The following is a 17,697-nucleotide window of genomic DNA, read 5'->3' as shown; positions in this document are numbered from 1 at the left end:
TGTACAGCACAGGGAAACAGAGCCATTGTTTTGTAATAACTTTAAAAGGAATATAATCTAAAAAATATTGAATCAGTATGTACACCTGAAACTAATATAATATTGTAAATCAACTATACTTCAATTAAAATTTTTTTTAAAATTTCTCCAACATAAAATAAAATGAATATGGGCTATGGAGGTAGACTGCCTGGATTCAGACCCCAGCTCCTGCGCACTTGCAGTGCGGCCCGGGCGGTTTACTTATCTGTGACAGCGTCATCAGCTATAAGCAGGGAATGATGTTGCAACCTACCCCGTAGGGGGGCTTTGTTACAACTTACCCCACAGGATGGGGCTGTTTATGGCCTACCCCATAGGGCGGTTGTGACCAGTAAACAAATGCATCTTTTTAAGGTTCTTTAAAGAGCACCTGGCACTTCGTGAGCCCTCCTTAAATGTTAGCCAGGATTATCATCACCGCGATCACTCACGTCCTTCGAGGTCCAATTTGAATGCCCTCCCTTCCATAATATCTTTCTCAATTATCTTAAGAAAAATAATAATTTTTCCTTCTTCGGGCCTTTTGTAGCAAAGAGTAAGGACTTCTCTCTAACTTGAGTTGTTTCTCTCCACCTCTTTCTCTTTTAATCATAAATAACTTATGGGTACCCACAGCGTGCCCAGTATTTTCACATAAAGTTCCTCATTTAAGTCACATAAAGTGAAAGAGCTGTTACCCGTTTCATTTTACAGGTGAGAAAACTAACATTTACAGCATGGAAGGGGCTTGGTCAGGGTGACACAGTGCACGAGTGACAGTCCTGTCACCTCTTCGAAGGCTTCTGAGTCTACCAGCCCACAACAAGCTTGCATATCCCTGAGCTACTGAAACTATCTCTCAAACCCGTTCATTGTCACTCAAGCACAGTGTAGGCTCAACATCAAGTGTGCTGCATAGATGTGCAGGCTTGAACTCCTTACTCTCATGACGTCATTTCCTTATAAATGTTAAGTAACCATAGTGATTCCAAGTCTGGTTAATTCAGCATGCACCTTTTATGTTTAAAACTTACACAATGGTTGCTGACTTCCTTATAGAAAATACTGTACTGATTTCTGACAGGTTTTTTTTTTTTTGGCCTCCCCTGCACTTTAATCTTTCTAGTTTCATGTATTTATGGAAACAGGCAGCCTGAGCTATTTGGTAAGCAAATTGATGCGTCTATTCTATGTAGGTAGTGATATATGAGTGTCCAGGCAAATCGCACCAGCTTCTCTAAGGAAATAGATTTCTGGTTTCTAGCTTTAGGATCGAATTTTATCTTGTTTAGTTTTTTTTTTTTTTAAAAAAAAACCTTCCCAACTGAATTTCCCTTAAATGTGGGTAGGCAGAGCCAAGTTTGCTAGTCGCTGGACAGGCGGTTGAGTGAACAGTGGCCCTGGAGCCCTGTTGACTTATTGTCCTAATACAAGGCGAGAGATGTTCCATTTCTAAAACTTAGTCCTCACCATAGAAATGCCTTCAGTTTAGAATCTAGGCTGCTCTAGGAGAAGAGGGAAGTACAAGGAAGGAACAGAATCAAATAGCAGGAGAAAGGCAGGTCCACACTGGATCAGGAACCAAGTATTGTCCCAGAAGAAACTGATCGGGAGGTGACAAAAGTGTGAGTCATCAAAACAGGGTTCTTTAACTTTGTTGAGATGCTCTGGAATCCAGCTTAGGGAGTGGAACTTTGAAGGACTTCAGAGGCAGGTGGCTCCAGGTGTTTGTGACATGAGAACCATAGATTACAGACACGCATGCACAGCACGTGAACTCATTTTTGTGAAAATAAACACCTACATGTGTAATTTGAAAAAAATCTAAAGGTATGTTCACCAAAAAGTTAACAGTTTTCTTTTGCTTGTCTGTAGTTCTTGCTTTTGTCGAATAAACATGTATCACGTATGATTTTAAAAATGAAAGCCAAAAAATTCACAAAGGGCAGGATTTGGAATAAACATTTTTGTTAAAATTTGACAAATTATATTTCATTAGATGCAACGACGTGTATATACTCTTGGAGATTTATTAGAAAATGTTCTTGAGGACTCGGTACCTTCCTTTCTACTCAATGTCCTCCTTCCCTTCAATATACAGAAGCGACTTTGTGAATTTCATTTGCCAGTGGTTTCTGTGGCTCATCATATTCATTTTTTAGATAAAATTCCCCAAGAAACCATTCTTCATGTGATGAATGTGCAAGTTCTATAAACAGAGAAGCACGTGTATCATCATGTAGTACAGAGAAGGGCTGTGCTCTACCTTGGACATTGGGATTTGCATTTTTAAAACAGTGCTCTTAATGTTACAAATTGATTCAGCGTCTGAAGATAAATGTTGAAAAGTTAACTTTGTATTCAACTAACCAGATCTATTTAACCACCACTCTGCTTTGAGGAGGAATGTTTTAGCTGTGGATGTAAAAGACGTTTGACAAGAGTTTTCACAGTGTTCTCTTTCTGCTTTGTTAGTTAATTTTTTTCATGGAGAAATTTAAAAGGCAAAAAGTTCCCTACACCTCTGCCCAGTGTGATATGGCTCCTCCAAAGGGGACTTTAACTCACAAAAAGTAGACCTTCCAGAGTTTCAATAAGTCTTCAAGCAAATTCTCTTCTGGCCATAGACTATGGGTGTAGAAAATAATCTTATCTGAACAGGCTTGTGCGTAGGGGTTACCACGGAGGCAAAGGTGAAGGGAGGCGTGCTCCCTGCCTTCCCAGGCCCGGCTGGGTTGACTGTGCCCTGATCTCTGCCTCATCTCTGAGTCCAGGACAAAGAAACCAGTGGCCATGGAGAATAGCATTCATTGGGCTCAAAAGGAAACCCATTCTACTTTCACAAAAGAATTATACTTTTTTTTGCAGATAAAACAATATTCAAAGCAAAAAGTGGCCAAGACTTTATTATATTTAATGGCTAAGATTTCTACTACTTCTGCCTAGGAGACGAACAATGCCCTTGGAGAACATTTGAGGTTTTAATAAATAATTGCCTGATCTATGTAGATAAATAATAAAAGCTGATTTGCTTGATTCCCATTTTTAGAGTGGTGTGGCCTATGACAGGAGGGAAGCTGGCTGGGCCTGACCATGGTTTATTCAATGCCAAGCAGAGTTTCTTAGTCTCCCTTTCTTCCACTCCTACCATAGTGGGCCCATCATACTCTGGGGCCATGCCTGTTAGTGACTGTGTGGCTGCTTCCTGATCAAGTGATAGATAGGATGCAAATATCTTCTTTTTAATGCGTGACCCTGGCATAGCCAGAGGGAAAATGAGTGGGGTGTCTCAGAGCAGTGACTTTTTGCCTAGAGCTTGAGAGTTAAAGATCTACAAGCACACTTCTTCAGCTCTGTCGAAATTAAGGTGAGTAAAGTTAATTACTTTCAGATTATCAATAAACAAAGAAAGATAGTAATGATTGGGCATCTGACTGCTAATAAGCATGTGATTTCACAAAGCAAAGAAGAACATAAGGAAGTTGGTCTCCTGTGGCCGACTGCTTAGCATTCCTTTTTATTACTAGACCTGATATCAGACAGACGGTTGAAGCAACAGTCTTAGTAGAACCAGAAAATGAATGCATTTATTTTCCAGAAATATCTTAACTTTTAATGTTTTATGCAGTTTTGGAAGAAAAAGCAAGAGTGTTTTTAGTTTATGAAGCACCAATTCTTTCAGTTCTTTTAAATCTCTTTTGATAGCTTTTGAAAATGTTTTATGCTCAGAAATAGTGAAAATTATACCCAAGTCCTTTATGCTGAAGATCTGACCATGTTCAGGGACTGTGGTGTCATTTACAGCAATATCAGAGTCTCACAGTGGTTTGGATAATTTGGTCCAACAATTGGCCACATTAGTGGAGAGAAATTTCAGTTGATCAGTTACTTCAGACATGATGAACTGTCTGGAGTTCAGATTGTTTAAAGTTGGATGATATTCAATTCAATTCAACAAATGTCCATAGAATGTTTAAGGAAAAAGGAGAATTCTGACATGGTGGTCTGGAAGGTAGTGTGAATATGGTGAATTTATGATCCAAAGTGGGAGATGAGTACAATGCATAAAATGCTATAAAAATATCAACGTATTTAAACATGTCAAAGCCAAGGCAGTAGGAAAAAAGTGCAGGAATGTGTGTGTTTAAGAGCCTGCTTCAGGGGCTCCCCTGGTGGTGCAAGTGGTTGAGAGTCCACCTGCCGATGCAGGGAACACAGGTTCGTGCCCCGGTCCGGGAAGATCCCACATGCCGCGGAGCGGCTGGGCCCGTGAACCATGGCCGCTGAGCCTGTGTGTCCGGAGCCTGTGCTCCCCAACGGGAGAGGCCACAACAGTGAGAGGCCCGCGTACTGAAAAAAAAAAAAAAAAAAAAAAAGAGCCTGCTTCATTGCATTTTCCTCTATACTGTTAAATCTAATGTTAAAAAACTATTTATATTATCCGTTAATGAGAAATAGTTGAATAAAAATTATGAAAGCTAAAAGACAACCTAGCTAGATGCTGCCAACATTCATTCTAATCATTTTATTTTATTTAGGACGACAATATGGACACAGAATCCATTCTAGAAGAACTTCTTCTCAAAAGGTCACAGCAAAAGAAGAAAATGTCACCCAATAATTATAAAGAGCGGCTTTTTGTTTTGACCAAAACAAACCTCTCCTACTATGAATATGACAAAATGGTGAGACCCTATTTATTTCATTGTTTTTTTTTTGTTTTTTTTGTGGTACACGGGCCTCTCACTGCTGTGGCCTCCCCTGTTGCGGAGCACAGACTCCAGACGCGCAGGCCCAGCAGCCATGGCTCACAGGACCAGCCGCTCCATGGCATGTGGGATCTTCCCGGACCGGGGCACAAACCCGCGTCCCCTGCATCGGCAGGCGGACTCTCAACCACTGCGCCACCAGGGAGGCCCATATTTCATTGTTTTTAATGCTACTTATTTTTCTCGAGTCTCCACAAAGTGCTTAATATAAGGAAACATCAGGTTTCTTGGCGAACACAGTAAAAATCAACTTGCACTCACTTATCACATTGTCTTTCCTTAGCCAAGTTATAATTAATTCAAGATAAAGCATTTTCAAACACTGCTTAACTTTACTAAGGCAAATTGTCACTTTAGAACAGTGGTTCTCAACTGAGGGTGATTTTGCCCTCCAAAGGATACCTGGCAATGGCTGGGGACATTTTTGGTTGTCATCACTGGGGGAGGGGGGCAGTTTGCTACTGGCATCGAGTGGGTGGAGGCCAGGGATGCAGCTCAACATCCTACAGTGCACAGGCTGGCTCCACCACAAAGAATTTATCTGGCCCCGAACAGTGCTGGAGATGAGAAACCCTGTCTTGACAAATGCTGGAAATAAGACTATTTCTGTGCAGCTGAGAATTCTATCACAGTAGAAATACTGAAATACTGTCATAAAATTGAAACAAGATGAAGATGCTTAATTTTCCTGAATAGATTAACCATATGGCAGGTGATCTGAAATGTGTTTCAAGATTATCAAAAAAAAAATTAAGTGCTGCTTGAAGACTTGCCCTTGGAGGAGTTTATGTCCACACTCGAAAAATATATTCTCTCAGCATTGGATTTGGACCGTTACGGAATTAACTGGAATGATTCTCACGTGCCCATCTCACCTCCCAATCTCCCTCCTAAGTGTAACGTTGACTTGATTCTGTTCTTTGTGCACCACTGTATATCACGTGAGGCATCTTACAGTTTCCTTTTAATTCAGAAAAGAGGCAGCAAAAAAGGATCAATTGAGATTAAGAAAATCAGATGTGTGGAGAAAGTAAATCTTGAGGAGCAGACGCCCGTGGAGAGACGGTACCCATTTCAGGTAAGGGGAGGGATAACATTCCATTGGATGGATGGCGCTTCTTTTAATATTTTCTATTATGAACTCAGTATTGGGGGGATAAATAAAGATGTTGCTAAATGATTCATTAAGACCATGGCAGGTGCTTATATTTGTGCAACCACAGAGAGCATGCTCAACCTCTCTGTGAATTTCGAACATCCCCAGATGGGATTGGGGCAGTTTGCTAAAATTCTATCCGCCAAGCTACCTTCCCTAGTGGGAGAGAAAGATAGATGAGTGTGTAGGCCTTAGTGGTCTGACTTGCCTTGGGGTCTGAAGATGTCTTTCATCAAACATTGTGGAGCATTTCCAATATGCTACAAGGTACTAGGCACACTATCCCTGTCCCCAAGGCATTTACAGAGCATTATAATGCAGGGAGGTAAGTGTTAAGACGAAGGTGGCAGCGTAGCCATGGTGGCTCAGAACGGAGAAGCTGCACTTCTCACTCCAAGAGATCAGGGAGATTTCCTGTTGGAGGTGACACTCAGGTCGGTAAGGACAATGGGAGTTTAGCTCGGCAAAAACAGGAGGGGCAGCGAAACCAAAGCAACAGGAGATGTCAAGACCCTGGTAGGTGAAACAGTATGGCACGTTTGGAGAAATCCGGGTGGTGCTTAGAATTAAGCAGCCCCATGAAAGAGTGAGAGACGAGCCTGGAGAGGTAGCCAGGGCCATATCACGAATGGCTTTGCATAGCACGCTAAGGAGTTGGAATTTTACCCTGAAGTATTTCAAGCACTGGTCTCCTACGGAGAGGGTGCCTACAGTATCCCATGGAAGTGGCTTGATCTAACACCTGCCCTACTTTTATTATATCAAGAACACTTATCTTTCTGCTCTAGAGACAGACAGACTGTTCTTCCAATGGTCAGACTACCCTGTGCTAGTATGAGGGAACAGTGGCCAAAAAATGAAATAAAATAAAATAATCCAGTCAGTGAACAGTCCATAGTTCCCACTTAAAAAAAAAGAACAGTGCCCAATTGGGAAAAACCGGAGGAGCGTGTGCTCATGGAAGATGCTTCAAATGAGTATCACCATGGCAAGGAATACTCAAAAGAACATGAGCTTTGGAACGCCACAGAGCTCCCAGCCCCATTGCTTATATTTGTGTAACCATAGACAACATTCTCAACCTCTCTCTGAGTTTGTTTCTTCATTTGCAAAGTAGGCATAATCATATATTTTTATAGACTTGAAAGGGAATTAAAATGTTAAATTATCTAGGAAAGAGCCCAGAAACTAGTTGGTATTTACTAAATGGTCTGTATTGTTTACCCACAAAAGCTGAATAAACTAGAGAAGGATCTGGGCAAGACACTGGAATGTTCATACATTTCACCAAGTATCATAAGGAATAGAAAATGACTTATACTGGGGATTCCCAGGGTGGGACATGACCCAAGGGAGTAAAGTAACAGGGAGACATATTTTCACTCAATATAAGCATGAACCATATGATGATCAGAATGAATGGAAATTGGCAAGGATGGCATAGCAAAAATAAAGGGCATTCTATCCCTGAACGTGTTTTCAAGGATAGAGCAGATAAACATTTTCCAGTGGGCTATAAAGACAGTCATGCACTGGGTTGGTGGATAGACCAGAACACTTCTAAGACACCTGTAACGTCTAACATTTTATACTTTTATAATTCTCCATGGTCCAGGGCATTCCTGCTGAGGCCTCAATGTTCACTGCTGTCAGATGCATCACTGCTGTGATTTTCCAAAGTGTAGAGGTGTCTGGGATAAAATAAATTGAGGGGTGGAGGATAAAAATAACTAGATTTAAAAAATCTAATTCCAGAGCTAATGTGTATTATATAGGCAAACTCAGTGTTTCTCTTGGATAACAAAAATTTGTAGTTGTACCAGACTGAACTATAACACAATTATATCTAAATGCACCAAATCTTTTCCTTGCCAGATTGTCTATAAAGATGGGCTTCTCTATGTGTATGCATCAAATGAAGAGAGCCGAAGTCAGTGGTTGAAAGCATTACAAAAAGGTAATTTTTAAAAAATGTCATCAAAGGGAGTCTCTGACTGAGCTCTTCTGAGGCTTAGTGGAGGAAAGATATGGCAATAAAAGGGCCTAACACCAATAGAGAAATCTGTTGATTTTCCTACCAACCTCAGAGAATGTGCTGCACTCATCCTTGTTTTGCATTCTCTTTGTTACCTAGAGGAAGCCTGGGGATCGGATTCCCTTTCCTGCCCAGCACACAGCTGGCTATTGTGGCTTCCCCACAGCTAGGAGGAAGCCAGACCACCTGCTCTCCACCCACTGTGCTTGCCTTTATCAGAGCAAAGTCTAGATCCTCATGGGGCTCTCTCTTGGGTCCTGTAGCTACTGTACTTTGGGTATTTACAGAAAATTATGTCTAATACTTACTAATACTTATCATTTGCCAGCTACTGTGTCAAGTAGTTGTAAAACATTTTCTTAGGTAATCCTCTTGACAACTCTGTGGCAAGGGGTAATAATACTATTCTCCATTTTTCAGATGAGTGAAATTAAACAGACATGGCAAACGTCACATACCTAATTATGGAGAACACATAATTCAATTACCCAAACCCAACTTTTTAAACAGTACAGTATAAATGCCAGGCAAAACTGGGAATTTCATGAAACATTTATTTAGTGATTCTTGGGCTGCCCTGGCAACAACCTTTGACAGAAGAGAGAAGATTATTACTAATTTGGCACTATGATGTTTCTCCCTATGATATTTTTATTTTAAAGGTGAGTAATAGTGTGAGGACAATATTTAACTCAAACGAGTGACTCTGTTGGTGGAATTTCAGATATTAAGCTCCCAGATGGGGGGAAAATTTTACTTCATTTAAGTTTTAGATTTGGGCTCTTCTCGCTACCCCTCAAATTACACCACTTAGACAACCACCTACTCTACTTCAATGCAAATACATCCTTTTTCACTCATAGGGCTTAATTTTCCCTTTGTATGAAGGGGTTTAGCAACCTATTCTGTAGGAGAATCAAGTGGTCCAGGTAAGAGAAAAGCCTCCCTCTACCTGCCGCCAGCTTGTTGAAGTAAGAAGGGCATCCTTCTTCGAGTCAGACAAATCTGCGAACAAGTGCTGCTTTGCTGTGTCATCTATAAAACCATCTAACGTCTCTGGGTCTCAGTTTCCTGACCTGTAAAACGGGAGATCAGATTTCTTTTTTCCTAGAGCATTCAGGAGCCAGAAATGAATGACTCATAAATACATTAAAGAGTCCGACACACAAACATGAGCCACTGTGTTATAGCGGGGCCTCCGGGAGGAGCTCTAAGATGCTGCTTCCCATTCAGTCTCCTTTGGGGGGATTTGCCAGACTATCAACTCTTTGGAATATTCCTGATTCCAGCCCAGAGCCGGGCCACAGGAGTTTGATCCCAGGAGTTTTCCTGGGATCAAAATAAGGAATCCTCAAGATGAATATAAAATCAAGAAGGAAAGAGTTTAAGTCACACGTAGAACTAGCCCTCCCTACCTGGAGAATCTTCTCGAACTGTTCTCTACTAAGACCTTGTAGGTTTCTACGCTGTATTTCGAGAGAGGTGAATTTGTTGTAGACACAGTATTATACTCCAATATTAGAATTTCGTTTCTTTGGATTCAACATTGCCCTATTCCCATGGTTTTTTAAAATATGCACATATTCCTAGAAAAGTAGCCCCATAAACCGTTTATTCCTTAGTGGAAACAGGTCAAAAGTCACGGAAGACCAAGAAGGGATGAGGAACTGTTCTAGCTCAGGAAAAACTAGATAACTAAATGCCATGTGTGTTTCTAGACTGGATCCTCGATCAGAAAAAGAGAATGATTACAAAGGGTATTATGGGAATAACTGGAAAAATTTTGAATACAAAATATATATTAAGTAATAGTATGGTATCAGTGTTAAATTTCTTGAATTTGATAATTGTATTATGGTTATGTAAGGAAATGTCCTTGTTAACAGAAGTTACATGCTCAAGTAGTGATGGATGACATTATTTAGGTCATGATATCTGTGACTTACTCTCAAATGGTTAAGCAAAATATAATAATGATAAAAAATTTTAATAATAATAATAATGTGTATGTACAGAGAGAAAATGAGATGAAACACATGTGGCAAACGGTTAAAAGTTGGTGAGTCTGTGTGAAGGGTATATGGACATTCACTGCACTATTCTTGCAACTTTTCTGCACATTTGAAATGTTTCAAAATAAAAAGCAGAAGCGGGGCGGGAGTATATGTTTATTGGAAACTTCTTTTCTTCTTGCTAAGATCTAGTCCTACTCTAAAATCCTAACACCAAGCTGATGCATATATGTAGTTTCTAGCAGTTTTTTTTTTAAGACTGATATAAGTTATTGTGTTGTTCTTACTAAAACATGATTAGACTTTTCTTTTTGGCTTTTTAACTTCTGAGTGAAAGACTTACATCCTTTGGGAACCGTTTGCTCTTAGCCTGGTTGCTAGCAAAATGAGGTTTTCATTGTTTTATGATAACAGCACTTACTGAATGTGTTTCTTCTCTTGGGCCAACGTTTACTCATGCTGTGCTTTCTTCCTGCCTGCTCCCCAGAGATAAGGGGCAACCCCCATCTGCTGATCAAGTACCACAGTGGGTTCTTCGTGTACGGGAAGTTCCTGTGCTGCCAGCAGAGTTGCAAAGCGGCCCCAGGATGTACTCTCTGGGAAGCATGTAATGTGACCCCTCTGTCGGGCTGGACCCTGGGTGGACGATGCCCTTTAGGCAAACCTGGCAAATGCCAGAACAGCTCGCCAGTTCAGGAAAACAAGATGTGCCAGATTGGTCAGCATCATGAATATCCAGCTTCGAACATGATATCTAGCAAATGAAATCTAAATCCAGGGTCAACTGAGTCATGTTCCTTCAAATAATAACAATATGAACATCTGCCATTCATTCATGTCATGAGAAATATTTTTAAATGGAAATCATAAATCAAGCAAGGAGCTGTTTATTTCCTCCCAAAATTCTTCCTGGTTGAAGATAAACTCCAGATGGGTAGAACGTGGGGAACATATCACCATGGTTCACAAACTAACATCATAAACTTAAAAAACCAACATTCTTTTCAAAAATATGTCCAAGGATAAAATTTAAGTAACACTTTTTTTTTTTTTTTGGTACGCGGGCCTCTCACTATTGTGGCCTCTCCCGCTGCGGAGCACAGGCTCCGGACGCACAGGCTCAGAGGCCATGGCTCACGGGCCCAGCCGCTCCACAGCACGTGGGATCTTCCCGGACCGGGGCACGAACCCGCGTCCCCTGCATCGGCAGGCGCACTCTCAACCACTGTGCCACCAGGGAAGCCCTAAGTAACACTTTCAATCACCATATATACCAAAATGATGGATGGCCAAGTTTTCAAACATATAAAGTGGTTTGCCATTCTGTACATGTTTGTTGATTTCTTAATAACATCACAGAAAGTAGTGTAGGGTTTGCTTTACGTGCAATCGGATTCTATCCAGAGTTATATTCCCAGGGAAATCTGCCTGAGACTTTATCCAGGGACAGAAAGCCTACTGAGTGGCTCTGAAGGGCTAATGGAGGGAAAGGATTATGTTGTTTTCTGCTTGTGCCCTACGGGGTCCTATTCTATCACCAGGATACTTACATGAAGCAGTCATATATTTTAGAAGTTTATCATTGTTTAACAACATGAAGTTGTTGATAAATAAGAAGGAGAACTTATTTTGATAACAGTTTTACCAGCCTAGACAAACTATGCTTGGACTCTAATGACTTTAAAGAATTAAATGAGATCAGCTGCATGATAACAACTTCAAGAACTGTAAAACAAGGACGTGAAATATTATTCAAATTCACCCCACAATAGTATTGACCCCTGACAATTGTGTTAATGTTACTATAGGTAATTTTACAACAAAATCAGTGACTAGGGCTTCCTTGGTGGCGCAGTGGTTGAGAGTCCGCCTGCCGATGCAGGGGACACGGGTTCGTGCCCCGGTCCGGGAGGATCCCACATGCCGCGGAGTGGCTGGGCCCGTGAGCCATGGCTGCTGAGCCTGCGCGTCCGGAGCCTGTGCTCCGCAACGGGAGAGGCCACAGCAGTGAGAGGCCCACGTACCGCAAAAAAACCCAAAAAAAAATCAGTGACTAAATATTCATTGATTTCCCATCTCAATTAAACTATACAATGAATATTTATTCATCTTAATTAGATCACATTGCCCTTTATACTCATGAATTGCAATGATTTAATGAACTATACAGAATGGACCGTGCATGGATCTTCCCTCCAGTGTGAAGGGCCAGAGAGTAATGTCTCCTTACAGCATTAATCATTTACCCCAATGGTTCTGTCTATGGTCAGCATTATTACTCAGCAGGCCAGATTCCAGCTCTGACTTTACCCTAACTCCCTGGGAAAGAGCAGGAAAACAGGCCAGAGAGAGCACTGCCTTGGGATTATCTTCCTGGGCTCTGTTTGGATGGCACCTGCCATGTGTCCTGGGTGGCTCTCTGCCGGCCTCTGAAGAAAACTACAGAATATAGTAGAGATGTCATGGCTTGCAGACAGCTGTGATATTGTCTGTCTGCCTAAGTGTAACTTCTTCCCTCGGCCTCCTCCTCTGCTGAGCTACAAGGCAGCCCGCAGGCACATCTACTAGGAAGGGAACAGTTGGGCATCTCTGCTTCCTTCTGTTTCCAAAATGTCATGGACCATCCTCTGTCCAAGGTATATATGGCCTATAAATAAGTTGACCATACACCCCAATTTGTTTGGGACAATCTCATCCTGCAGCTTGGGACCTGGCATAATTATTAAAAGCCTACCCATCACTGTCAGAAATGTTCCAGCTGAGTCAATAAACCATATGGCGACCCCACTTATAAGGCATACAATGGCTTCACCCTCACAACCTGGATGTCTATCTACATGTGTGAGTAGAAAGAAAAACCAACAAGTATCCTAACAATGGGGGGGGGGAAGCATAGGGTAAGTTTGTTCACTTATAAATCAGCTATTTCTATGCATCTGGTATGAGCTGATCAAAGAAGAATCAGACATGGATTCTGAATCCTAGGGTCGTAGATACTACCCAATGAGATTAGATATCTGTTACTCAGATACGAGGTGGAAATGTGGTATAAGTTAACAGTTTATAGAATTTAGAGGACCTTGAATTTCTTATCCACTTGGGAAGATACTGATAACCAATGGTGAAGTGGTATCTGAGTTGGGTATTATACAGGAAAGCAACAGAATCACTCCAGATGTTCTAAGTTAATGTAACCTGGAGTATTGCTCACACAATCTAGTTCACTCTTTTGATTCATAACATTGGGTGTTCTGCTTTGTTTTATTTAAAGTTTTTTCTGCTATTACTTGGTTTTACTCTTCAGATGCTGATCTGCACATTGAACCCAAAGAAGAAAAACACAGAGTTCCCATCTTCCCAGACAGAGTGGTAAGTCAACATTTCAATTTTTTTCATAGTCAGGATATATTAAATAAACCAAGAGTTGCCAAATTCAAGACTAGAATACATGGGCTTCATTCAGAATTCCCAGCAAAGAGAGAGAGGACATAGCCTATCGCCAATAGCCATGGCAGTAGCAAATAATAAATTCAAACATGGAACCATTTTACCATTTTATGTTTTTTGCATTTAACGACTGGGTCTTTTTCTAACCTATAAACACAAAAAATGGTGTATGTGGGAGAAGCCCTTAAGATGGCATCACATATAACAGGCAGCTATTATTGGCTGACATTCCTCCCCACCCCCCCCACCAGCATGGCTAAGTCTGCCTCATGTACGTATCCTGGCAAAGGAATGGGACCCCATAGGGCACAAGCAGAATATAATTCTTTCCCTCCATTATCCCTTCAGAGCCACTTGGTGGGCTTTCTTCTCTGTCCCTGAGGTATGTCATTACCTCAGATGACATCAAATTTCCCAACTACTAGTAGTCATGAGAACAGCCTCTAAAGTGATCCATCCAATTTTATAATCCCATGACTTGAAACGTCATTTCAAGTTAAAACATCCCCCCCTTCCCTTAGCTCAAGTCTGTATCAGAGGGCAGCCTGCTTTGGGGGAGAGGTCATGGAGAGGCTGAGATTTCTGACGCTTTCAGGATTGAGGCCCGGGAAGAGAGGGTATAATGAAAAAGAGACAGTCATATGTGGCCACTCCCATCATGATTTGGTAGTGGTGGCTTCTGGGTGAGACAGTTTTCCAATGCTGATTCTTTATCATACAGGAGACTCCACCCCTGGGGTGGAGTTTTATGACAGAGCAAATGTCTTGACCCTTAGCTCTTCGGTTTCTAGCCCTCAAACTTTCTACTGGGTCCATTCATTCATCTAGGGCAGAGTTCCTTTCAAGATGGCTCCCAGCCAACCCTCACTCAAGGGTGGAGTTGGCCTACAGGAAAACAAACAAAACCTTGATTGCTCTGCTTAGTAAAACTGTATGTGGCTCGCGCTCACAGTACAGGCTATCCTTGTGCCCTGCTCTCTTGGGTTCAAAGCCATAACTTCCTGCTTTTAGGCTTCCCAGGTAGGTGTCAGCCTCCTCAAATGCCAGGAGACACATAAAATGGCCTCCCTGTGGTTTTCTGGAAGCTCACCTGAAAGTAAGGGAGCATCTCCATCCACCCATCAGCTCTGTGGTGTCTTGGGTACTTATTTTCACCTACACACATACTTATTTCTCTCTTTCTATCTAAGTAAAAACCATATAACTTTTGTAAACCAACATGAAGGACAAAAAGAAATCCATTATTGTCATAGGTTGAATTTTTGTCTGCCCAGATTCATGTCCACCCAAAACCTCAGAATGTGACCTCATTTGGAAAGAGGGTCTTTGCAGATATAATTAGTTAAGGATCAAGATGAGATCATACTGGATTAGGATAGATCATAAATTCAATGACTGATGTCCTTATAAGAAGATGACGGCACACAGAGAGATACACAGAGAAGGAGGCCATTTAAAGACCTAAGCAGAGATTGGACTTATGATGCCACAAGCCAAGAATGCCTAGAACCACCAGAAGCTGGAAGAGGCCAGCAAAGATTCTCCCCCACAGCTTTTAAGTGAAAGCTTGATTTTGGACTTTTGACCTCCAGAGCTGTGAGAGAATAAATTTCTGTTGTTTTCAACCACCAGATGTGTAGTAATTTGTTATGGCAGCCCTAGGAAACTGATGGAATTTTTAAGGTTTGGGGGTTTTAGTTTGTTATCAGTGATATTGGTTTTTTTTGGTTTGGATACATGCTCCAGCCCTGAAGCTTGAAAATTATGGCTCTGTAAAACACCTAAGAGCAATGTCCAGAATAAGCAAAGGTCAATTAGAGGTTACCTAGGGGCAGGATGGGAACGGGGACTAACTAGAAATGGGCCCGAGAGATCTCACAGGAGTGGTGGAAAGATGCTAAGACTGGATTGTGGTGATGACTGCTCAACCTGATAAGTTTACCAAAAATCACTGAATTCTACAATTACAAAGGGTGAATTTTATAGTATGTGGTATGTAAATTATACTCTAATAAAGTTTATTTTAAACAAATCTAAGAGCAGAGGATAATTTAGGAGCCCAAAACCATGGCATCTAGTCTCTGGCAAGTAATTCCCTCCCCCTCCCTCCCCCCTTTCTCCCTTCCCCATTCCTCCTTCCCCCTCCCTCCCCCCTCCCCCTCCTCCCTTCCTCCCCCGTCTCCCCTCCCTTCCTCCTTCCCCTCCTTCCTCCCTCCCCTCCCTTCCTCCCTTCCTGCTCCCTTCCTTCCCTCCTCCCTCCCTCCCCTTCCCTCCTTCTCCTTCCCTCCCTCCCCCTCCCCTTCCTTCCTCCCTCCCCCACCCCGTCTCCCCTCCCTTCCTCCCTCCCCCCCTTCCCTCCTCCCTTCCTTCCGATTTTTTTAAATTTAAGAGCTAATATACTTTGGTTGTTAGTCCCCAGTTCATGCATCTGTGCCTCACTGTGATGTACTAAAATCTCTTATCCTCCAAAGCTGAAGATTCCTCAAGCAGTTCCTATTCTCAAGACGGATGAACCATCTTCAAGTACCGCTCTAGCTCAGTATGACAGTGACTCCAAGAAAAACTGTGGCTCCCAGTCAAACGTCAACATGTGGTTTATGCCAAGAGAAGACTGCCCTGACTGGTGGCAAGTAAGAAGACTGAAAAGGTAAACCCCAGCTTTCAGTCTGGCTGTGCGGTGCACAGAGTAGACACTGCCCCACTGCCTTGGAGCTGAGCCTCAACTCGGTCCACACAGGCCTCAGCTGAGATAGAGATGCCCTCTGAGAAAATGTTCAGTGCCTGAGCCGGAAGCCTGGGTAGCGGTGGCCCTGCTGAGACTCAGCAGCACAGACTTTCCATTTAGATGATCATATCTAATGATCTAAGTAATACTTGAGCATTTTATTCCTTTCCTTTCTCTCCCCTCTTCCTCCAAATAACCCCGTGTTCCAGAACACCAAATCTTTAAACTATATCCTCTATCTGAGAGAGTTTAGAGTGGGTTACTTTTTAATGTACTTCGGCATCACTGGCCAAATGACTAGTAAATCAAGTGAGGCCATGGCCGCCTTCTCAGGATGTACACCTGCGCCCACACAATCTTCTTTGCCACCTCCTCTTTTCACTTAACATCTGGGACATTTTTCCCATTTGAATACATGAGGACATACTACATTTTTAATTTTTTAGTTTTAATTGTGGTAAAACGTGATGTAAACTTTACCACCCTAGTCATTTTGCAGTGGAGAGTTCAGTAGTGCTCATTACAGTCCCAGTGTCGTGCAACCTGCCTGATTACTTTGAACGTCTGTATAGTATTCCCTCATGCGGATAAACCTAAGCGATGCACAATTGATGGATACTCTCCACATGCTCTTAAAAACCACAAAAAGGCTAAATAAATTGCTTAGCATTTTTAAATAAGAGTTTTCTCATGAAGAACTGAAGGGAAAAAGCTATGTTAGTGAGCAAGGCTGTTTGGGAAGCTGGGGAAGGAGGCATTGCTGTGCTGGGGCTTCTCCAGGCATTCACTGAAGTGTGGTTTTGAAAAAGACCCTGGGCTGTGAAGGCAAACAGGAAGTAGGTCCTACATTCCAAATAACACAGCCTTTGGACTTGGAGAAGTCAGTACTTCCTCAGGCTCCGCTTCGCAGCCCAAATGAGAGAGATAAAATGATGGGTGGCAGAGGATGAAGAGAATCCTGCAGATCCATCTGTGTCCACATGGAGTTAAACGGTTTGGTATTTTCAGGACTTTCCTTTGCAATCATAACAGCAAAGAGGAAAATAACTTATTTTAAAATATATCAGCAACAGAATGCTTGCATACAGACAAGAAAATCAGGGCAAACCCAGTCAAGATGATTTATTAATCCAAGTTTTCTATTGTTTGGGGTTATTATGAGCCATTATTAAAAATTCTCTTTTGTTTAGGCACCCTGTCAAACTACTGCTTCTTAGTGCAGTCGCTGCAAGGATGAAAATGTGAAAATGACTCATTAGCTTCCATTTCCAAACCAAGTGACATATATGGGTCAGACTGCTAAAGCTGAAACATATCTAACAAAATTACTTTTGTCATTTAACATTTATAAATAAACATCCATTTATGAAATGTATCCCTCTTTTTTGTAGCAGTGAAGATTTGGCATGCAGTAACCAAACGGAAAGAAATATTGTAGATCACAGCACCTTAAAGATGTCATGGTAAATCAAATTCAGATATTCTTTTACACCCAGGATTTCTTCCTTTTGCAGGAAAACTAACCACATTTG

At 41.8% G+C, this 17,697-nt stretch overlaps 1 protein-coding gene across 1 annotated transcript in view; it reads left to right on the top strand.

The window, feature by feature from the left end:
- BMX (BMX non-receptor tyrosine kinase) overlaps nucleotides 1–17,697 on the top strand; it is a 47,605-nt gene that overhangs the window by 3,533 nt on the left and 26,375 nt on the right. Inside the window, exons 2-8 of the mRNA XM_081221818.1 lie at nucleotides 4,560–4,706; nucleotides 5,764–5,868; nucleotides 7,822–7,903; nucleotides 10,481–10,600; nucleotides 13,298–13,362; nucleotides 15,912–16,087; nucleotides 17,557–17,628. Coding sequence (XP_081077944.1) covers nucleotides 4,560–4,706; nucleotides 5,764–5,868; nucleotides 7,822–7,903; nucleotides 10,481–10,600; nucleotides 13,298–13,362; nucleotides 15,912–16,087; nucleotides 17,557–17,628 — 767 coding nt within the window. The remainder of the gene's footprint in view (nucleotides 1–4,559; nucleotides 4,707–5,763; nucleotides 5,869–7,821; nucleotides 7,904–10,480; nucleotides 10,601–13,297; nucleotides 13,363–15,911; nucleotides 16,088–17,556; nucleotides 17,629–17,697) is intronic.

Source organism: Mesoplodon bidens, assembly GCF_964165515.1.
Source record: "Mesoplodon bidens genome assembly, chromosome: X".
Taxonomy (NCBI): domain Eukaryota; kingdom Metazoa; phylum Chordata; class Mammalia; order Artiodactyla; family Ziphiidae; genus Mesoplodon; species Mesoplodon bidens.
The sequence above is the reverse complement of the archived record's forward strand: the minus strand, read 5'-3'. Positions and strand labels throughout refer to the sequence as shown.